At 40.5% G+C, this 24,637-nt stretch overlaps 1 protein-coding gene across 3 annotated transcripts in view; it reads left to right on the top strand.

The window, feature by feature from the left end:
- AGO3 (Argonaute 3) overlaps positions 1 to 24,637 on the top strand; it is a 147,641-nt gene that overhangs the window by 31,577 nt on the left and 91,427 nt on the right. For 2 of the 3 annotated variants that reach the window (XM_064695340.1, XM_064695341.1), the window contains exon 6: positions 18,010 to 18,142. In XM_064695340.1, coding sequence (XP_064551410.1) covers positions 18,010 to 18,142 — 133 coding nt within the window. Of the gene's footprint in view, positions 1 to 18,009; positions 18,143 to 24,637 lie in introns of those variants that run through there. The other variant, XM_064695342.1, reaches the window with a different exon arrangement.

Genomic DNA, 24,637 nt, shown 5'->3' with positions numbered 1-24,637 from the left:
ATGTATTTTTTTACTGCTGAAGTAAACGAGCGCGAGCTGAATTTGGTGTTGGTAGAAGAGGGTTCAGGATATTCCCTAGTCGGGAGCTCCCGAATAGAGCCTCTTACTTGTTTTTAAATCAGTTTGATTACTGCTACAGCAATCTAATCTTTGCAGGAGCTGCATTGTTGGTAGAAGAAGGCTCGGGTATCCCCTAGTCGTAAACTCCCGACTTGAGCCTCTTACTTGTTTAATTTAGATGGCTACATAGGTAATTTTTTGGATTACGTCACATCCAACTTAAAACTTTGCTTGCCTTCTTGAGACCATTAGAATGACATCTTCATCTCAGCCATCTGCAGTTATTATAGCGTGTATTGTTTTCGTTTAATTCCTTGAACTTGCAATATATGGGAAGGATGGAATATGGAGTCTATGAATTAAATGTGCGTTTTTCTACTTTCGATAACAGCTCCTTGTGTTTTGCCCCGTGAGCTTCCTTTAAGTTAATCCATTCAAGGAATGTCAGAAAACATATCTTGTCCATGTCAAAGTAGTTTGTGTACAGTTACCTATAGTAGGTACCATTAATAAATAAATAATTTTATTTTGTATCTTTGCTTATCCTAAAGTGTTGTATATCTTAAAAAATCGAATGAGAACATGAACTGTTTCGGCTTCAGCTAACCCACAAAAGCAATTGAGGAGACCGATAAGAGCGGATATTGTAAGACAGCGCTCATGCGAGAGTGCCGACGAGTTTGTATTTATGCTTAGATTGGCCAAAGGGAGTAATGTCTTATTACTCAATAGCTCAGCCGTTAACATGGTTGAGTTAATTTGAATTAGTGGCTCTTTTAGACTTTTAGACCTGTTACTTTAAGTGATCTTACTTTGTTTCTGTTTGTAATCTTGTTAAGCTTTTAAACATGCTAGCTTAGTAAAGATATATACCAAAAAATATTCAAAAGAAATTTCCCATTGTATTTTTTTTTTTTTTATTTCTAAAATCTGTTTTTTTAAAATTTGTTTGGCAGCATTTTTTATCAGCTCTCAAAAATCGCATTACCTGGAAGATAAATCGTTTATGCAAACTTAAACCTTTTATATATAATTCTTCATTTTGTATTTACATAATTGGATACTTTATACGGGAATTCTACCATAATATAATTTTTCTGGCTGTGTTTGAATGAGACCTAGCCCACCAGTCAACAAATAAACGATCACAAAGCAATCAGAAATTATATTTGTTAAAAATACGATTTACTATTGGTTGTTAAAATTTAACAATTAATCATAGCCGCTATTCTAAAGTAGTTCTGATTTCATAAGCCTTATTGCCAATGAAAAATATCTAAGCAATAAAATAATTATACAGAATTTATCATTTTTTAAACGATTCCAATATAATACACACTTTTGCTATTCCATGCTGTTTTTCATCTGATGTCAAAAAATAGTAAAAAGATACTCTAGTGCGTTACCTTCTGTATCAATATTATATCACCCTTTCTCACTAGATTTCAATGAATTTCCTAAGTTGTGCCCCGTTTTGGTCACTCCTTCCTTGAGTAACGCTCGGAATCTTTTTTCCAGTACACATGTAATTGACTGTAGATTTTTTTTTTGTTTGTTTATTGTATTGAACCAAAAATAGCATACATTTTTATTACAAAATAGTTGGCTCGCGGACAAACGTCAAAGGCGGCTTTTTTGAATAAGGCTGCATCGTCACGTAGGTAATAGGGGGACACTGGGGCGTCTCCTATGTCGTGGTTGGAGGAGGTCCTTGAACGATCTTCTCTTGAGCCTCCTGACTACACGCCTCCCAGCGAGGTCCTTGCTACCCGGTTGCAGTGTCGCTGCAAGCGTTCGTTGTACCGGTTGGCGAATGCTCCGACTTGGCTGTCTATGGCCTCCATTTTGAGGTCTCTGTGCAAGGTAGAATTTCTGACGTACCAGTCAGCACCGGCGCAAGGCCAAGTTTTAGAGTGTTTGAATCCGTCTTCGATTTGTCCAAGATGCAATGCCCCAAACCTGAACACCGTATCTCCAAGTTGCTGCCACCACGACGTTGTAAACTGCCCGTTTGCAGCGAAAGAGGCAGGAGGCTGATCAGCCGATATGACTCAGGGTCATATTCCGGCTTTCCCGACTTATTGATCATATGGATCCCCGCTAACTTCCACTGGGCAGGGAAGTGTTGCATCCTTAATATGGCGTTGAAGATCAACGTTATAAAAAGAAGCGCGCGTATTGGTAGGGCCGTTAGAGTGATGTGGCATATTCCATCATGGCCCTGTGCTTTAGCCCTGGGAAGGACTTTGACGACATTGACCACCTCCTCCACGCGGATGGGGCCGATAGGTGGTGACATCTGTAGCGGTGTCTCCAACGCTCGGGTAGTTTCATCGAGCTCTTCTGGGGAGGCCAGATCGAAAGGTGTAAACCGTTCCTCCAGGTGGCTGGCGAAGGTATCAGCTTGCTCTTCGTCTGTAACTGGTGGGGAAGTGGCTTCGGCTGCTGCTGCGCAAATCTTTGTGTTGAGCAGCTCAATGGCGTCCTCGACATTCTGTCCAGTGCAGATTTCGGTGTTGAGGTGAATACTTTCACTCATCTGTCTCTGGAAAACATCGAGATCAGTGCGTGCGTTGATCAGCCTCGGTATTGCTATCAGGGCCAAGTGGTCGCTGGGGAGATCCCAATCGTCAGCGATCGATCCCCTTGTAGATGGCGAAGTCTATACAAGACGGAGTGCCTCTGCTGCTGTACGGGAATCTTGTGGAAGAACCTGTGGCCAGTACCTTCGCTTGACGATGCGCTAGGCCGCTAGCTAGTTGACGGCCGCGCGTATTGCAGCTATTTGCGCCCCACAGCCAGTGATGTGCATTCCAGTCGCCTCCCACCAGATATCTGCTTCCAGCCGAGTTGAGTATGACGTTGAAGTCATCAGTCGACGTCTGCTCATTTGGTCTGCAATAGACTGCTCCAAAGTCCACGTTAGCAGCATCAGTGGAGACTTTCACAGTCGAGTATTGGTAAACACGATTAGTAATACTCAATTGCGGGAAATGAAACAAATTACTCCGGACGAGGACAGCGCAGCCACCGCTAGCTGAGCGATTTTGAGTCCAGTGTACAGGGTATGCCTCGAAGCCAAAGATTTTAGGGAAAGTTGGACCGTTGGTTCTAGTTTCTGACAGCAGAATTATTCCGATTGCGTATTTTTGTACTAGGGCCTCCAGCTCTAGTACTTTACCTGAAATGCCATTGGCATTCCAGATTAGCACCTTCAGTGGTGTGTTCATTTGGATAGTAACGCGGCTAAAAGGGTAAGGATTTGCTGTTGCATACCCAAAACTTGCTGTTGCATTTCTGCCATCCTCGCGATAGCTTGGCTCATGTCCTTGATGGCAGAGGAAAGTCCTTCTCCGTTTCTAGATATCTGATGTTGCTGTTGTTGCGCAGTCAGCCTCTCCTGTTGCTGTTCCCTCAGCAATCTATGTAGCCTAGCTTGCGCTGGTCCTTCTCGCTGGCTAGCGCTGGGGAGGTTGTTCTCTTTGCTGAATGCAGCTAGTCCTCTTCTGGTGGCAGCGGCGTATGAAAGCCCTTCTACTTGTTCAGTGGGTGCTGTACGGGGGAAGACAACAGGTCCATGAACTTTATTGCTGCGGCTTCAGTCCGCTTGAGTCGGTGGGAGATTTTTTATTTTGGCGGGCTTTGGGGCTCCCGCACGCTTTGTATATTCGGTGAACCACTCGCACCCATTTAGTTGGCAGGGTGGTTACCACCGCAGTGGGCGCATGTTGAACTGAGTCGGGCTTTGTGCAATCAGCAGAGCGATGATTGAACCCGTATCTAACCCATTTGTGTTGTTTTCTTCAGTGTGTGGACGTGTGCCCGTATTCCTGACATCTATGGCATTGCACCACGTCCTGATTTCTTCGAGCAGTCTGAACCTTGACCACCTGCTTGCACAGGTTCCTGGTAGTAAGAACCTCCTTGCTGTTGGCCGCCGGCTGCAAGGTAATGAAGTGGATATTCATGGGCTCCTTGGTAGCTTTGCTGCTCGGATTGTGCACGTGGAGAACGGTATGGCCCTGGCTTCGCAGGTTGTCGATGAGCTCTCGGTTGAGTGTGGAGTGGTGGAGGCCTTTGATTACTATGCGGTAGGGCTTCTCCTCCTAGTATGAGTAGAACTCAATTTTATGTTCTTCCAATATCTGTATGGTGGCCCTGTATGTGGGAGTCGCATACTCCTACATAGGTTGGATTCGATGGCAAGGTTATCCGCTACTTCGGATAATATGAACCACACATCGTTGATGTCGTTGATGCGGTTTAGGACGATGGAGGGTGGCTTTTTTCCTGCAGTGGAGGCATTGTTTATTTCGGGCACGGAGGAGCTGGTGCTGGCATGGGCGACAGCGTTGAGCTGGCTGGTTCTCTTCTTGGACTGGGTTTAACTGCTCGGCCTCAGATTCGTCAGTATCCATGTCTTCGTTGTTATCGGTGGTATCGTGGTGCCAAGAGAGCAAGGGAGCATGTATGCCAACTGGGCTGGTGTCAATTTTGTTCTGTTTTCGCCGCGCCGCTGGTGGAGACCTGCTGTCTAAGACTTTGCGCTTATCATTTATTTTTCTCGCCTGTGCTTGAATCATTCAAGCCGCGGCTGCGGCGTGCGAATTGTGTTTGACGATATTTATTATATGCACTAGGTCGTCAACGTCTATTTGCACTAGCACCAGCATGTGGGCTGCTGCCGGGGTCTTCGGATTCCATTAAGGGGTAGGAAGGTGAAACTGAAGTACTTCTTCCAGACATCAGCGCGGAGTATTTATTAGCAGCTGTTGCTAAGCGGCTGTTAAGCATTGAGGTGCTTGGTGATTTTGTTTCGATTCACCTAAAACTAATTGCTTTATCAGCAATTAGTTTTGTTTTAATTTTTTGTTGTTGTCGTTTTTATGCAATTTTTGGTGCTTTTTGTAATAGCCGCTTTGGCCGTTTGGGCGCGCACTCGAGTTTTGGGTTTTAATTGTTTTCCGCGAGCACGTCCGTTCACCTTAAACACTAAAAAGTGACTTAAAAAATTCTGAAAAAAAAATTAATAAGAAAGATGGTCAAGTCGCCGGGGGTTTCGACTAGGGCATACCCTGAAACCTCTTTTATCAAAACTAAATGTAGCTCACGCTACGAGCACGTTTGCTTTAGCAGTAATACAAAATCAATTGAACTCGAGCCCGTATCGCTACTTGCCATACCAACAATTCACAACAATTCAAACGAAAAATGGAGCAGATTTTATCGGATGCTATGTAGTACCATTGTAGTTAACAATGAACATCGGCCATAGCTCAGTTGTGCTTAAAAATGACGCAAGGTCATAGAGCTTTGCCTGGTTTTCAAGGCTTTCACATTACTTATAAAATTTGTCCCCATTTCGTGGCCTGATTCTGGCTTCGGCATAACTTTATCTCTCCGTTTAAACCCATTGATGCTTGCTATGGTCCTATGGTCTTATGGACCAGCTCCCAATCAGAATCACTTTCAGAAGCTATTTTGTTTCTTTTTTTCGCAAATTAAATACAGATTTTCTAGGGAGCCAACCTCAGTACACAACATGCATTCATATCTGAATACAAATTTGGGATAGGTCATGATAATCGCTGGAAAACTAATAAAATTTAGTTTTTTGCCAGCGAAAGCCAGATCAGTGATTAACAAACATATTCAAATATGCTGTAATGTATGTATATTCACACACTCATCTTAGTGTTTATGTTGTCTTTGCTAATACTACATGCTAAGACTATCTACTTGCTGAATAGTTTAGAATAGATGACTTTATAAGAGGAAGAGAAGATTCCAAGCAAAATACTCTATAATGCTAGTTATGATCATCACAGCGGACCCCGAACGGTTCATTTATAGAGTAGTTAGTTGAACAAAATTGAACTTTTGTAATTAAGCCAGTAGAGACAAAAAAAAAGAATATGACGGTAACCGCACAAGAAAATCTTAGTTTAAACCACAAAGGGCAAACAACAAGAATTGTTTTTATATAGATTAAATTCTGTCTTGATGAATAGAATATTGTGGCGACCAGTTACATGAGGCATACTCTAAAATAGATTGCAAAAGAAAAGTTCAACGGGTCTTTATCCTTGAAATCAAAAATAATTCTACACTTATTGATCACGGTCGTAACATGAGAGTCGAATAAAAGTTTATAATCAACGATCATTAATTTTATTGGTGATACTGTTCACACGCTCAAGCGGTAAGCTATCAAGGGTGTAAGAAACCATTTTGCTTCTATAGAAAGTTATAACCTTTCATTTATAACAGTTTAGATTTAACAGGTTTACTTGTCACCGAGACTGAAAAGCATCAATGATGGCTTGTTAAAGATTACATTATGCCATTTCTTTAGATGCAAGGCAAAACTTTACATCATCAGCACACATTAGTACTAAAGAGTGAGATGCGATTTGTCCTCGGTAATTATACCTAGAGGACAAGTCGGTAGTTTGAAAAAAGTTTGCGACAGATCGGCAATGGCTCGATCACTATTCGCAAAATGTTTATTGTTAGTTATAATCGCGTTTCCTGAGGCTCTTTTGGTATTAGTTTACATGCTCGTTCACTCCCATACTATCCGATTTATTAAAATCATTCTTCAATACGTTTCCTCAATAATTTTGGATAACCACATCTTGGTTGTTCTTGTTGACTTTGACCTTGCCAACGTTGTTTGGTGGTCCTTAACTTTTTGTTACCAGATCATCGAGCCCAGAACACCTGTTGAGCTGTGTCACACGCTGCCACCCATCCAAGCGGTCGTAGTTTAAGTTTGTCAAGTCTGGCTCGATGATGGTTGTTGAGGGATCCCCAAGCAGTAGATGAGCAGGCGTCGGGACATCTAGATCTGCTGGGTTCTCTAAAAGAGAGAGTAATGGGCGTGAATTAACAATAACTGTGATTTGACGGAGCTCGTCAAAGGTAACTAATCAACGGCCGACAGAGCGATAGAAATGGTGTTTGGCCAATTTCACTGTCCACCAACTGCTTCCATGTGGGGATCGCTAAGCAAGAGACGTTTCAAATCAACCAGCTCATTCTTCGCTCCAACGCAGTTTGTTGCGTTGTCGGACCAAATCTGACTGGGTTTGGCACGGGTGGCGATGAATCGCTTTAGGGCACTCAAAAATGTAGCAGTCGATAGGTCCTAGCTCTAGGTGCATTGCCTTGCTGGTGAAGCAAATAAAGACGCTAACGTAGCACTTGATGGGCGGCCTCGTACGAGATTCCGTCTTATAGCGCTCGAACGGCTTGAACGAACGCTCGAAGACTTGCCATCACAGGCTCGACGAGACTTGGCCTCGCTCTAAGCACCTCACACATCTACTGACTGCTTTAGAGACTTCTCACTCCACCAATCGGCCAATATTGAAGTCGAATTTTAGATTTCTCTCATGAAACTGACGGATGAGAGCTAAGGTGATTGCATGACGCCGAGCCACCAGCACGGGGGAGGTGACCTTCGTGCAGGGGATGCGATTGAGCTGAATTTTTTTCACATTTCCATGAGAGGGAATCTCCTTGGTGTCATTCCACAAGTTCGCTCTCTGTACAGCCCGAAGAAGAATCCGAATGCCGTGATGAATGTCTGCAACAGTCAGTCCATGATGCCTTATACGCTTCATGAACTTGTACACATAGCCGAATGTGCGCCGCATGGAGCCAGATAAGTTTGTGTGCTTGCATTCAAAAGCTAAAACCGAATGTGGAGACTTAAGGATCAGTACTCTTTTCCTCAATTCAATGGTTGGAGTTTCAGGCAGACAGGACGCCGGCCATCTAGTAGATACGATGGGCCACGAAACCAGAGTTCCGATTGGGCTACGACGTTGGTAACTGTGAAAGGTAAAATGTTAGCTTGATTTCTATCCATCGAAACATATCGCCACTCCATACTGGCGCTGAGTTCTTGTATGGCAGCCACACGATTTACCAGGAAAACATTAAATTTAAAGGGCTCATCTTTTATCCAGGATAGGACTACGGACGAATCGCACCAGCTACAAAACTGGCTGACAAAGATGCCTGTGCGCTTGACTTCATGCATCAGATTAGCCAACAGCTTCGCTCCACATAATTCCAGTTTGGGGACGGTCAATGTTTTCAACGGCGCTACTCGAAACTTGGAGCAAAGTATGCGACTTGTGGCTAGAGAACTTCTGGCCACCACGTAGATGCAGGCTCCATAGGCCTCAACACTGGCATCGCAAAATCCATGTATTTCAACATCAGCTCCTTAGAAGAGCACCGCTCTTCAAGTTCTCTATCTTCATCAGCTATTCCATCTAGGACATTTTTCTGACTGGAACACCACAATTGAAGCTTGAAGTTACCACGAGACAATATGCCGGTGACTAACGAATTTTCTCTCTGGCTTCAGCAATTGAGTTAGCTCCAGACATGAAATCGTCAACATAGAACTCCTGCTTGATGGCATTCGATCCAATCGGAAATGCATCACGCTCATCAAAGGCCAACTGGTGCATTGCGCGCACGGACTGAAATTATGCTGACTTTGTCCCGTATGTCACTGTATCCAATTTAAAGATTTCGATGTCCATCTGAGGCGAGTCCCTCCACAGCATGCACTGGATGTAATTATCAGGCGAAGTCACTCGGACACAGCGATACATTTTGCAAATGTCAGCTGTTAGAGCAACAGGATATGTGCGGAAAGGAATCAGAATGTGAAACAACTTAGGTTGAATGATGGGTCCCGCCATCAGTACATCATTAAGAGAATGTCCAGAATCAGTTGTCGATGAGCCATCAAACACAACACGCAACTTGGTTGTGGTGCTGTCTTCCTTCAAGACTTAATGATGGACGAAGTTTTCACAACATCCACTCAACTCCGGACTAACTCGCGACATGTTATTCAGATCCATAAACTCTTTGGTAAATGCCGAGTACTGCTCCTTCAGAGGCGAATTCTGACCAATTTTCGCTTAAGACTGAGAAATCGACGATAAGCCTGGCCATAAGACTCTCCTAAAAGGTCTATACTCCGCTTCAGAGGCAACCGCACTGAATACTCGCCGGATGGTAAGCGGGAGAAGTTTTTGGCTAGGTGCTGCTTACATTTCAACTCTTCCTTGCTGGCCTTTACCACAGGCTCTTCCAAGTTCTCAACTTCCCAAAAACTTCGAACCAAATTATCCAGACGAACGTCCAACTGACCAGCATCGCTATCAGGAGTGAGGCTAGCAGCCAAAAAGGAGGTACTGCCTCTCTCTAGACCCCCGGTCGCGACCCAGCCAAGGCGAGTCTTCCGCTGTGATTTGTTGAACGAAGGATCAGCCAATCTTATGTTCGAGGGGATTTTCCAATCCGAAATATCGATGTTGAAGCTAGGCTGACTGTTGGTAATCGTTTGAGCCACAAGAGCATCAAAGGTGGCTGAATAATCTGAGGATGGTGAATTCACATGAATCCTAATAGCTGACCCTTCAGTAGAGACGCTTGTGTCTCCGAAACCCGTGACAACTGTCGACGACCTGGTTTTTCTTAACTGAATTGGACAGCAAGAGAGGTAGTGGAGTGAGAGTGTGTCGAAGTGGCGGCGCTCAAATCAGACGATGTATGTGATGGTGTCGACGCTTCAGCTTCTGGTGAAGTAGTAAAATGCAGCAGGGTATGATGCTTTCCTCCACAAGTACGGCAATGACTACTACTGCAAGACCGAGTTTGATGTCCTTTAGGCATTTATAACAAAGGGCCAGTTTCCTAACTTCTCATGCCGAAAATTTACTAAATGTGTAGATCCCGTGACCAGATGCATCACAAAAACTGCAACCATTTTGGTTAGTCTTGGCCACAAACACTCTTTTAATGGGGTTAGTATTATAGTTGAATTTGCCTACCTGAGTGTTGGTTATATGGGATGACATGGCATGTTGCACGCTCTCCAACCTTTGACAACGCCTTTCCAGGAATATGAAGAACTCATTGGCTGTCGGGATTTTGAAAATGCCTGCGGCCTCATCCTATTTGGTCTGAGTCTGGATTTTCAAATTATGAAGCAGCGTGTGCAATATTTCGCATCCTGAAATTTGCTCCAAACATGCCAAAGTCTGCAACGCACGCATATGCGAATTGACCTTGTCCGAGAACTCACGCAGTTTTGATGCCGACTCCGAATCTACCCTCTTGAGCCCAAGAATCTCATTGATGTGTGCCTGGAAAACAAGACGTTTATTACTAAATCTTTTATTTAGAATATCCAGAGCCACACGATAATTAGCGCCGTTAAACTCCAACGATCGAACAGAACCCAACGCAAGGCCAGACAAACATGAGCGGAGATGCTGCAGCTTTTCCATATTCGACAGCTCGGTATCCTTGTCGACGACTGACTCAAACAACGCGATGAAATGCGAATATTCGGTATAGCCACCGGAAAACGTTGGTAATTTGAGCTCAGGCAAGCGCGTTCTGTTGGCCACGATCACGGTTGGGTTTAACGAATCCACAGAACGAACGAAGGTTGAATGGGACGGAGCGTTAGATTGATGTCGCTGAATATTTACGCGAACGCACGCTTCAACCATGGCTATCACCTCATCGACATCATCGCGTAATTTGCTCCCAATTTGATCGAAGTTCAACTCCTCTAACGAGTTACGCGCGGCATTAAAGGCAGATTTTGTTTGTTCAATTAGCAATAGGCGCACTTCTAAGTCGACGGCACAGGAGGTGTTAATTTTCTCCTCAGATAACTCTATTTAAATACCCTTGGCTCGCTCGAACAATGCAGCTTACTTGTGTTCTCGCCTTGCATCATTTATATTTCACAAGCTCTCAATCAGAACACAAAAACTGACTTTCTGAAGAATGGTAATCACACAAAACGCGACAAATTGTGCAGTTGCTTATGTGCAAGCTTATGTATATAAGCTGAGCCGGCGAATGACTGCACAAAAGGGAGAGCGCGAAAGTCAACTAGCGGCGTCTATGTATGTATATGCGAAATTTGTGAACTATAAATTTTAAGAGTTACGCAATGTCATGTATAACAAGTCACAATAATTTGGTTGCACTTGAATAATTGCAGTTTTAATTTGGCAATAAATTTGATTTTCTCAAATGCACTGCATTGTTAAATCTCGGTGGTGCCTCCAAAGGTTGAGTTACTAATGTTTTTTAGAAACTGTTTTGACACTTTAGCCAAGAAATCAAGTCAATTTTGGCTTTTCACAACAACATGATACATATATGTTTATTTTTCAAATTTAAATAATTTACAAAGTTATTTGGCTGTGGCTTAGAAAAATTACTTCGCTTCGCCTAATTCGACGACTCAAGAACAAGTGAAAAGATAAAAGAGAATATGCAATTGATAGCAGCTGCGACGAGTGCAAGAGAGGCTTGCCAACCTTGTTTACAACGAACAGCTGTTGCACTAAACAAAGATTACAACCTCTTATGTTTACATGAATGTTGCTTATTTTAATACGATGCCACTGCTGCAGAATCCAACAAACATCAATTCGACTCTCTTGCTACATTCGTGGTCAAAAAGGCCAGGACGCTTCTAGGTTTCATCAAGTGATGGTCTAAAGAGTTTGACGATCCGTACACAACGAACACTGTTTTTTATAACCTTTCAGGGTAATGTTATTTTGTCTTAAATGCGTAACGGTTCGACCCCATTAATTATATATAGCCATGTCCGTCTGTTCGTCCGTACGACTGTCCGTCTATTCGTTTGTCTGTTTCTATACGTACTAGTCTCTCAGTTTTATAGCTATCGTCTCAAAACTTTGCAGTGGTTCGTCAATCTGTTGCTGTCAGTACACGGCCGAATTGGGGCACTTTATCATATAACTGCCATAGGAACGATCGGTCAAAAAGATATTATGATCCACTTTGGCGTTTATTAGCTTCAATATACTCTTCATAAAGATATTAAATATTATTCACATCGGACTATTATATCATATAGCTGCTATAGAAAAGGCCGGTCGAATAGTAAGATCTTATGTGGCAAAATATTTTCTTTTCCGAGATATTTTAACAAACTGAGCATTTACTAGCATTACTATGTTCACATATCTGCAAAACTGTAAGACAATTCTATACAGGAGAATTAAGCTCGCAACTAAGTCTTGGAAACAAAGTTTGTCTCTACAAGGCGATTTTTTAATCAGTATGAACATACGCTATGCAGCTATGGAGAACGGCAAGCAATTCCAACATAGAAATCCTGCAAGTGTACTAGTCTTGACCCTAAGAACTATTACAGGTGGACACACGACGTTTGAAAAGATTATACGTGCTGAATAATTAACATAACTTCATAATTTAAGGAAAATAAACAACCTTTAACGTAATATATATTATTTGAACTCTTTGGAGCTCAACAATCCTGTTTAGTTTCATTATATCTTTATTTTCTAAGCCATTTGTTTATTGTCCTAAGACAACATACGTTTTTGTACCTTGCGACTTCAAAAACACTTTTCTCATCTAGACTGATTGCCAGGCCCTGAATAGTATACACATTTTTTTTTTTTTTTTGAGTGTCGGATGCGTGCATGGAGTGTTATGCCGCACTTCGCTAAGAAGGTATAAAAATAGTCCCTATACATTTGCTAATGTAAGCTGAATGGGTATCGAACCATATACAATGTGAGAATAAGGGGGTGTAAGGGAATATGTTTGGCTTGGCGTGTATGTGTGCGTATATCTATGGGTTTGGGTTGCCGTACGACTGCCTACTTTGCTTCTGATCGTGCTTTTAGATGTTTGCGGCAAGCGCAGGGGGCGTCATAATCTGTAGTAAGTGAAACACTAATCAATCAGAAGACCCGATACTGAGCCAATAAGCTGACCACGATTTTCCAGCTATCTCTGCTACTAACGAACGGGATTTCTAAAATGTAAGTTATCGCCGAACATCTTAGCGAGTGATTGGTTAATGTATGTAAGTTATTGATTACTTACGTTAACTACTACCCCTTTAGAATCAGCACCGTCCTTGGTTATGCCCAGATCATTGAGCACCGTACAGCAAATTTACCAGGGAAATTATACCGGCCACCACAGCGCATATTGCCAGACAAACAGTCGGCGCCATCACTGCCCTCGATGTAACGTAGGTTTTCTCCACTTATCTTGAGTAGAAATAGCAGGCTCAAAAGTGTCTGACGATGTATGATGTCGAATTTCCGCGATGCAGCTGAGCTGGGACATTTTTTAGGGGCACCGTTGGGAGTTGCATCGTTCTACGAATCCAGCATGTAGTTATTGGGAGCATGTGTCGCCTCCCTTTAGAACGCGATGTTATTAGATCCGTTTCATGAGCTGACCGTGACAATTTTTTAATCGCACTCCGCCACGATTTTTTCTGGTATTTGTAAGATGTCGCCGGCGTATGCGACTGGTAAAACATACACACATACTTAAGCTAAGGATATTTAATCATTAAGTGGATTATACTACATTCATTAAATGGGTTACACTAAATGTGAAATTCTTATCTAGTATTTCTTTTAAATCACCGTCGTCAAATTATTTTGGGATTTACTACAATTATATTGGCCAATGTGACCGCTACGATTAGATCCTCTAGCTGCAGTTTCTATTCTATTCTATTTAATGCCAAAAGTTTTTCATGTAAATGCGATGTATTGATTTTCTCTTTTTTCTTGTCTTATAAAGTTTCGTTTACAGTGTTGATTAGAGCGTTTATCTGTTCTATCTATTTGTCTATGGTTTTCCCTAATTAGTGCAGCAGTTTTGCTTCACCTAAGGTTGTCATATGGACCACCCTCCGTTTTATGAGAACAGTTGTTCCCAAATCAGCTTCTATCTTTTCTTCTACGCATAAAGGGGTGAATTTATTTCCAAGCCATTTATCGGTTTTTACCAACACCTTTTCTCCAACCTTGAATACTCGGTTCTGTCTGGACGGGTTGTTCTTATCCAACTGCAATTGTTGCGCTTTGTAGATTCATTTTATTATGTCATCTAGTAGCTCGTGTGGGTGCTGAGTGTATTACTTTAACAGGCTTTCTGCCCACGTCCGAGTGGTACGAACGGCTGTATTCTATTGTGGCCTGCAGAATGATCTCGACGGTGTCTTTGATCTCTCTTTGCATTGATAAGCACCTGCCCATGTCAGCTAAAGTGCTGTGCAAACGCTCGACATGGCCATTTGACGTGCCATGTAGAGGTGATGCGTTAACTATTTTATATTGTACGAGCTTTTTAACATCGACTTAATTGTATCGCAACTAAAAGCTGTTTCGTTGTCGCAGTAAATTTTGTTGGTTTTAGAAAAGGCGTTGATTACCTGCAAAAGTGGCCTTTTTATGTCTGAGATGGTTTGTGATGCTATTGCAAATTTTGAAAATTTATCAAGGGCAGTGAGGAAGTATTTCCCGACAGTCGAGTAGATGTCAATGTGAATAATTTTCCCCGCTTATGATGGGATTGGGATAGCGCCGAGCTCTTTTATTTTGGGATTGTCTTATTTGGCCATCTTTATGAAAATATCGGACACCCTTGTTTTGCAGTACCAAAACTTGCCGATACTTTATCGGAGTACATCGCAATGGTTTTTTTTGATTGAGCAGCTTCTGGAAATATATGAAATATATGTACGGTGTCCTGGATGGACGAATGATACAATTTTTCAACAAATCTTTTACTTCTTTGTTGACAAAATCTGCCGCACCAATGGGAAACGGATATAATTTTGAATATACCGGTTCATCGTCTTCGGTCCGGGTTGTTCCGACGACAGACGTATTAAAGGGCACCAGATCGTTAGGAACTGCGAATGCCTTAATACGCGAAATCTAAATTCTTAAAACTCGTCGCTCACAATCGGAGGAACTTCTATTTCGTCGATTTTGTAAAATTATCGTTTTGACACTGTGGTACTGGCTCCGTTCCGATCTGCCACTGAAGTTTATTTCTCCGCTTTTTAATTCGATAGCGGCACTTGCCTTCATAAGAAGGTAAACTCCAATTATGCCATCGAAGGTAGAAAGGCTTGGGAGTAAAAAGAATGGGCTCTTAACCCCGAACATGGTTAGCATACACTGACGAAAGATACTGTCGACACCGTGGATTGCCTTCACGACGAATAGATTCTCGACGGGGCTTGCGATTTTCAATTCTAATACGGAATGAATGCTGTTCTTTGATGCCCCAGTATGCGGCTGAGAAGACCCCCTGAAGATGTTGGATCTACATCCATTTTTTCTACCGGGTCGTGACCGCGAGAGCTCCCCTGCGTCTGGCCCTTTCGGTTCCCTTTAAAGTGTGGGATTTTGCCTTGCCCTTTGTTGTACTCTTTTCCTTTTGGGTCGCCTTGTTTCTGATGCGAGTAGCTTTTAGGCGAGTTTTTCTCTCTCCTCCAAACTCCTCGTATAGTTTGCTGCAAAGGTATCCTATCATGATTGGACTTGATTTCCTGGGCTATTGGCAAGGCAGTCGGCAAATTTTGTGGGCTGTGCTGAGAACAGAACATCGGTAAGGTTCCTTCTAGGTTCCTTCTACACGCGAACTGCGTCTGATTTGTGCTTATCATTCATGTGCTGTGCCAGAGAGACATCATACTAAATGATAGTTTTATTTGTTAACAAGGTGAGGTTTTTCTCAACCTCGTCGTAGAATTGTAGGGGCTCATGCTGTCCTGCTTGAGTGTGCCAAGTTCCTGCTCAATCAAGTGAACCGGTCGCTTGTCGGGATACGTAAAGTCTAATCTAGCTATAATGGCGTCAAAATTGAATTTTATGCCGAAAGATACAAGGGTGTTGTCAGCTGTGCCCCTTATTTTATTTCTTATATTAATTAGCACCGTCTGATAATGGCATGAGATCCCTTTATAATTGCTATAAAGTTTATATGCAGTCTTTGCTGCTTGACGCCAAGACACATAGTGTTCTTGAGCCCCATTAAATTCTGGGAAAGACTTTACAGAGTCGAAGAATTTCGTCGCAAAGTACACCCGCCTCTAGTGTGACATATTCATAAACTGCCATCTCAGGTTGCGCTACCGACACCTTTTATATTCGGTTTGTGAGTTCCTGTATTTTTAAACTCATTAAACTCTTCCTTTTGGACCTGCAACTCAGTGTCCACTGCTGTTGCTAAAATAGCCTGATTATTGTCAGAATTACTCGACTGTATAGAGTCAACACTAGTTAATTTGCTGCGGTTGGGTTTTATAAAATATTTAAGTAAAGAAACGGCAAGTTCTAGATTGTTTTGTTGGTTGCGGGAACAAACAGAAGATAATAAACTTAAAATTTGTTATTTATTGCTTATTTTCTTACGGGATTTGAAAAATAATAGTAGTTACATGTCCAGCTGCCTTAATATTATCGTCTTTGTGGGCCGTCTCGAATTCTTCTGTGCCAAAGCGTTGCTCCTTTGGACTTCGTCGCCGCTGCCCTAAGCTGTCCATTTAGTGACAATGAAATTTTGAGCCTCTTGTTAAGCTCGTGGTTCAAGGCATGTCGATTTGTTTTAAGGATTTTTTGAGATTTTTGCTGCGCGACAATATTCCCGAATTTTTTTTTCGTTTTACGCACAATATTTCGAAGCGTTTTTGAAGATGGGCGCCAGTTATTGCGAGTATTTTGGTTGGTTGGTTAATGTGTGTAAGTAACTGATTGAAGGCATTCAGCTTAACTCGCCAAAATAATAACGCGCTGGTTATTTTATTGATTTAACTTTATTCATTATTCTCGGCTGCACCGACTTTGTCAGCTCGAAGTATGTTAAAAACTTACTTGACAAATATATGAATATTACCAATTAGACCTAGTCTATGTCGCAACGCCAAATGCCGTCCAGCATAATGCTGAACTTGCGCCTCGTGCAAGTCTCATATTACGCATCCGCGACGATCGCGGCCGCGGAGTCAGTGGCCAAAGGCAGCCTGGTCAGCACTATTACATTGCATTATAGTGTCCAGTGCCCAATTTAGTTACTTTTTGTTTGCTTATGTTAACTTGTGTGCTTAATTTCATATTAAATGATATCTGAAACCTTATGGTATCCTAAATAAAATTCTTAAAAATAAAAAATAAAATGTATTCTCTACCGGGTTGGCAGTACGTTGATATTTTCTACTTTCCTCCGACAAATATTTACAATGCTTGCTGAGCCGCGAGGCCGGTCTGCGCACATACATACACGTATCTTCAAATTTTTAAAACTTGAACCCATTAAAAATTGGTAAACACGGTATAATGTATTTGTACAAATGTATGTAACAGGTAGAAGGAAGCATCTCTGACCCCTTCTTGATCAGCATCAATAGCCGAGTCGATGTAGCCATGTCCGTCTGTCTGTCCGTCCGTATGTATGAACGCAAGGATCTCAGAACCTTTAAGAGCTGGAGACTTGAGATTTTAGCTGTAGGTCCTCCTAGTTCCCGCGCAGATCGAGTTTGTTTCCGACATGCGATAACTTGCCCCGTTTCCAAACTATCGGTAATTGTCGAAATCCTGCTTTTTGGGCAATTTCGGTAAATAATATGAGCTAGAGTCACCAAACTTGTCATGTAGCTACTAGAATAGTATATATATATCAAGAATCTTTCATTTTATACGTATCACCTGTTGGAAGAAGAGGGTTCAGGGTATCCCCTAGTCGGGATGACCCGACTAGAACCTCTTACTTGTTTACTGTTGATTATTTGTTGTTTCGCTGATTCCATCGCAGCTTGCTGCGCTGCCACTCTTCTTTTCTCATATACACGCGCCGACTCTACGCTGTAGAGAGCGTCTAATCCGGTTGCTGTTAAATCCTTGCGTCTGCTTTGATTGGCACGCTGCGTACAAATACTCTGCTTGGTTGCCTCTGCGCGTAAAGTGAGTCCTCACACATTCTTTGTGAACATTTATGTTAGACGCGAGTTTATTTTTTACTCGCGAGATTTCTGGTATTGCCCACAGTTAATATATAATTTTTTTTTTATTTCAGAGATGGTGTTGGCGATGGTCAGTTGAATTTGTGTGCCAAGTACGAAATTCCGCAGTTTGAAGAAGTGTGTAACAAGAGCATTAAAATTACTTTTATAATAGTTCAAAAGCGTAATAACACTCGATTCTTTTCGGTAAGTCAATTAAATACAATATTATACACATATAAATAAAATTACTTTAGTCTCCCGTAATAAAATAAATAATGTTACAAAGGTAATAGATAATGCACAATAGCATCCAAACATTGTATAGGCTGAACCTATTGAATACGGATAAGAAGTTAAGATCTTGTGATAATTTGTTTAAAGGCAGGAGAAAAAATCTCAACAATGTTACGAGGTAGGGAATACTCAAAACAGAATACTCTGTAATGCTTATTGTAAGCGTTACAAATGACCCGGATCGGTTCATGTAAGGCATAGGTGATCAACATTCAAAAGATAAAGGTGTTTAATATATAAGATTTTTTTCTGTACAAATTCAATTTTGTCTTATTGTAAACGGATCGTCAAACTTTTTAGACCATCGCTTGATGAATCCCAGAAAGGTCTTGTCATTTTGACCACTGTTGTAACATAATAATCAAATTGTTGTTTATATTCAAACATGATATTGTAATCATTACAGTTACTGTTGGTACGCTCGAGCGGTTAAGGTTAAGGTTAAAGCTTTATCCTTACATATAAAGCACATTATCCACATAAATTGGTAAGCAAGACAGCAAACATTAATAAAAGGGTAAAGAGTAGCGGACCAAGATGACTGCCTTAAAATAAGTCAGAAGTAACCCGGATATATTTAGAATATGAATTTCTAGTTACGAAGGCAGTCAGTTTTTTCCAATCGAAAGATAAGATGATATAACAAGAAGTAATTAATCAAATATTACTAATTTTATTATATAATGTTATGTAAACGGATATGTTCAATTAACCTGAAAACCGTGTAAATCGATCTAAAGAAGACAAAGAAAAGTCGAAGATATGTTCATTATAATCGTGTAAAATGAGATGAGGATTCAATAATAAAAGAGAGATTTTTGCATTCAATTCAATTTATTTTTGATAGTTAAAAACGTAAACATCAATTAATAATATTCCTTTCAATTAAAAAAAAAATTTAAAAACGTTAAAATAATTAAAAATATTTTGTACAAAACAATAAAAGAATTCAATCATAAATAACTTTATAAAAATTTAAACTTAAAAAAGCAGAAATAAAAATTAGCTTTTATTCTTCTTCTGAACTTTGTAAAGCTAGAATTCTCCTTTTCTTTGGTAGTGCTGGTGTATCATCACTATCCGAGTCACTAACAGAAAATTCACAAACGTTTTCCATAGGTTCAGCTTCACTAATTTGATGTTCGCAACATTTTGCACTTGGCCACTAAAAGTTTTGGATGGCAAGAAATTAGTGATTAGAGTTTGCTTACTTTGGCTACTATTTCAGGATCTCTGTTCAAAAAAAATGTTTGCAGTTCTCTACCTAGTCGTACTTTTCCAGTCAATTTTTCAGCTTTATTATTGTCATCATCAGAACTGCTATTTAAATTATCTCTTATAGTATTAATTCCACGAGATTCGCATCTAAATTTCCTCATCCTCGAATAACTCTTCAATATCTGAAATAGCCAAATCACTAAATCCCTCGCCTCCAATAGCATGACCTAAGTCTATGATATTAGCATAAACATTTTTAGCTATAATCACGTTTGCTCGTTTGCTTTAGTAGTAACTAGCGGGTATATCCCGGCCTTGCCCGTGGCACGTATGTCAATGTTCTCAAAAAAATTTGAAATGATTTTGAAACTGATCGGACGGTAAACAAATAACTTTAATACAAACGTTTTCCGCCAATTTACCACTGTTGCGAGTGGAATTTCCCAAATCGCTGAAAGACGCATACATTACATTCTTATGTAGAGCTTTGAAAATAGGTTTGAAACAAATCGGACACAATTTAAAACTTTGCACAAAAAAGCTTTGAGTCGCATTCCACCCGAAAAAGTTTGGATTCTGCGAAAAGTGTGAAACACGTCTCAAATGATTTTTCTTATAGACCTCTGCAAATGAATTTAAGCGCGAAACGTCACCCACCAAATCTTTGACCTCCATTTCCACCAAGGAGGAACGTATTTTTCGAAAAGTGTGAAACACCCCTTAAATGAATTTGAACAAAGATCTTTGAAAATAAGTTTGGGGCCGATCGGATGGTAAACAAAAAACTTTCATACAACCGTTTTCCGCCAATTTACCACTGTTGCGGGTGGAATTTTCCAAATCGTCGAAATACGTATTCATTAAGTTCTTATTGCGAGCTTTGAAAATAAGTTTGAAGCAAATCGGACACAACTTAAAACTTCCCACAAAAAATCTTTAAATCGCATTCCCCACGAAGAAGTTTGAATTCTGCGAAAAGTGTGAAACACGTCTCAAATGATTTTTCTAATAGATCTCAGGAAATGAATTTGAGTGCGAAACGTCACCCACCAAATTTGACCTCCATTTCCACCAAGGAGGAATGGGTTTTCCGAAAAGTGCGAAACACCCCTCAAATAAATTTGAACAAAGATCTTTGAAAATAAGTTTGGGGCCGATCGGATGGTAAACAAAAAACTTTCATACAACCTTTTTCCGCCAATTTACCACTGTTGCGGGTGGAATTTTCCAAATCGCTGAAATACGTACTTATTAAGTTCTTTTGAAGAGCTTTAAAAATAAGTTTGAAGCAAATCGGACACAACTTAAAACGCCCCCCAAAAAATCTTTAAATCGCATTCCCCCCGAAGAAGTTTGAATTCTGCGAAAAGTGAGAAACACGTCTCAAATGATTTTTCATATAGATCACTGGAAATGAATTTGAGCGCGAAACGTCACCCACCAAATCTTTGACCTCCATTTCCACCAAGGAGGAATGGGTTTTCCGAAAAGTGCGAAACACCCCTCAAATAAATTTGAACAAAGATCTTTGAAAATAAGTTTGGGGCCGATCGGATGGTAAACAAAAAAGTTACATACAAACGTTTTTCGCGATTTTTCCACACTTGCGAGTGGAATTTCCCGAAACCCCGTCTTAACGTGCACCTACATCACATAAGGTAGCTACAGTGAAAATTTCAGCTTCCTAGCTCTTACGGTTTGGGCTGTGCGTTGATCACCAATCAGTCAGTCAGTCAGTCAGGACAAACAGTTTTATATATAGAGATAAAGATAAATTAAAAAAAAGTGCCCTTGGCAGGGTTTGAACTCGCAACTGACCGCATTACTTGCTGCCGCCTCTACGTAACAGCCACACCAGCCAAAAAAATAAAAAAAAAGATTCCTCAGCATTGTTTGAACTCGTAACTGACCGCGCTACTTTTCGCCGCCTCTACTCAATAGCCACACCCATAATTAAGTCTGAGTACATGTATGCAAAAATTCTTGGAATTTGCGCTTGCTGCTGCACGTGTTTGCAGACCAAAACACATTTTCTGTCGTGTATCTTGACCGATCTGATGAAATTAGTAGATCTTATTGTACTATAAAATATTCGTGTATTCTCAAAATGACAATTGCATTTAACTTGTGGCTTAATTAGATAGGCAATACAAGTTGGTTTACTAACATGATTTATAGCTTTTTGGTGGTAGCGGGTAAATGGCGATAGCTATAAAATGAAAGAAACTTGATATATATATACTATTCTAGAAGTTACATGTCAAGTTTGGCGACTCTAGCTCTTATTATTTAACAAAATTGCTCAAAGATTACTTGGAAACGGGGCAAGTTTTCGATTATCGGAAACAAACTCGATCTGCGCGGGTACTAGGAGGACCTACAGCTTATTTCAAGTCTCTAGCTCTTATAGGTTCTGAGGTCCTTGCGTTCATACATACGGACAGACAGACGGACATGGCTAGATCGACTCGGCTATTGATGCTGATCAAGAAGGGGTCAGAGATGCTTCCTTCTACCTGTTACATACATTAGCACAAATACATTATACCCTTTTACCCATTTTCAATGGGTTCAGGGTATAAAAATGCTAAGAATAATACCAGAGCTATACTGAAGAATTACTGCCGAAGTGCGCTACGGCTATCTGCTGTCTTAGAGGTTCTGAAATATCTCTGGTTGCGAAAAAAGGCTGATTGCTCTGCCAATTATTATTTTTTCCTATGCCTGCAAAGTAAATTGGAATATCTGTCATATTAAAATCCGTTTAAAATCAAAGCTATCAGAACAAATCTGATTAGGCTTTCTGGGATAAGCTGTAAGGTGCCAAAAATTACGTAACGAGTCCTATATACCGCTTTAAAGCAAGGTACCAACTGTTCAAGGGGCTATTACATTCTAAACCCGAAAAAAATTTCTTTTTATATGAACTTGGTTAAATAAATTAGTAAGCCAATTAAGTTATAACAGGATTACAAATTGATATTATTTGAAGTCTAAACAATGCGTAAGGATTTAAAAAAGAACAGCGGCGCTGAATCGTTTGTCCGCCGACAACTCTGTGGTGTGCATGGTACGTGGCCGCACCAATTGCTCGCTCAAATTCTTCATTAATCTTTAAAGTGCATTGTTCAACGAATTAGGTGGGATTTTATTTGCTACAGTTGAAAGTTGATACGAAAAGTAAAATGATTTTTTGCAAGTGAAGCAACTCCGTCCCCATAAATTATATTTGTATTTGGACAGTATCAAAAGCCGAGTCCATCTGTTCCTCCATCCGTCTGTCTGTGTGAATGGACGCGTTGATCTCAGAACTTATGAGAGTTACAGTTGAAAATTTGAAAGTACATACTCTTAGTGCTTTTGCAGTAGTGCCTTGTTTTCGAGAAGCGATAATTTCCCCGATTTTGGTTATATTGGCAGCCGATGTGGTTGAGCCAGAAAGCCCAAAGCGTAATAATTTCTTTATACATGTGCAGAAATACATTCACATGCAGGATTTTTTTTAATGAAAAAAAAATTGAAATTGCGATTGTATTGTATTCAGTGTGTATGTGCTAGTATTTACGTTCAAATTTTTTCCTATTAAAACTAAATTTTTGGTATGACTGCGAATTATGAGGTGATGTCGAGTAGTTCGATCGGTTGAAGATAGTTGCGTGCTTACCCCGGCAGGGGTAACTAACATTTTTGTTTGATTTATTTTCATTAACATATCCCTTTTCCCATTAGATATGTAAAAAAAAGTAAAACTAAGGCTTATGGAAGCGCGATGTGCAGTTTGGGTTTGTAGAAGGTTCTGGATATTCCCTAGTAAGACACTTCCGACTAGAGATTTCTTACTTGTTTTTACTTAAATCCATCAACATCTTCAAATTTAGTTACGCTCGTTAAATCACTAATCATAGAACATATAGACTGGACAACTAGAGTAAAAGAATAGGACCATTCATATTTGTGTAGACTAGTCCAATGTCGACTTCTTTATTGTTCGGGTCCGAGAATCGCTCACTTGCTCAGAATGCAAGAGACTAAGAAATATATATGATTTGTGTGGTAGAAAAACATCGCTGTTTCTTATATCTCTCCCACTACAGGTAACTGCTTTGGCTTACTCTCATCCATATGATTTGTGCGATAGAACTGAAAGAACAGTGCTCTTAATGCGCAAGCAACAATGCGCACAAATTTAATTTTTCTTAAATGTCGGAGGCATTTGTTCCCTTTTGAAGGGACGAGTAATATGAAATAATGAAAGAGTATGCCACTTCGATGCGAAATTCTTGCATATTTCGTTATCGTTGGTAAGGGTACCGCAATCGTTGGCATGTGTGCATTTAAAATATTTTGGACTTGCCATGCACGCACACTTGCACAATTTTGTGTATGCATTTATGCGTTTGTGTGTCTGTTGGTTGCCTGCCTGCCTGTCCGATGCAAATTTAACATTATTTGAAGATTTTATGATTTCTGAATTTCGAGCTTACACACAGGCACACACACATGGGCTCAAAAGAAAATTTAATTATTGGCACGCGTCTGACGCGCGCCTTTCTTTTGTGTGATTTCGGGTTGGGATTGAATAAATTAATTGAAAAAGCTAAATATTATAAGTCAATAAACCTTTTAATGCTATAAATATATAGTCGATCCTATTTTGTAATTGGTATATTTCAATATTTTAATATTCACCAGCTAGTTAGGGGCTCAAAGTTAGGGACTCTGTGAATTAGATCCAGATTGAAGAGTCTCAAACCAGCTCATAATCTTCTCAAAGTCAAAAAAATTCATGGGAAAATGGAGTATAATAACGTTGGTTTCAAGAGCTTTACAAAGCTGCGCGTAAATGCCAGCCTGGCTGCATGCCAGATTCGTTGTATTGTAGACATGCATGGCTAATTATTATCCATGATACTACGTTCGGCAGTTAGCAATAAAACTACAATAAAAAAATCCCAATCTAGTCGCAACTAATCAATTCAATTTATTCTACAATTCAATTTAATTTAATTTTGTATTTAATCAATGGCATGACGTATTTAAGTGAAATGGTGGTTAGCGAACTTATGCAGACTGTCGGAAGCGAAACTCTATACCGGTTTCTGATCGCTATGACTAAAGTCAAATATTTGTCAAATACACCGTAGATAAAACTCGAAGGTGTAAGGTAGTGATTTACGCCTGGGTATA

This window comes from Drosophila montana, unplaced genomic scaffold (assembly GCF_035044405.1).
Source record: "Drosophila montana isolate Dmon_TW-CO22-7 unplaced genomic scaffold, ASM3504440v1 contig_3735_1, whole genome shotgun sequence".
In the NCBI taxonomy this organism is placed as follows: Eukaryota; Metazoa; Arthropoda; class Insecta; order Diptera; family Drosophilidae; genus Drosophila; species Drosophila montana.
Note: the sequence above shows the minus strand (reverse complement) of the source record. Positions and strands in the feature narration are given on the sequence as shown.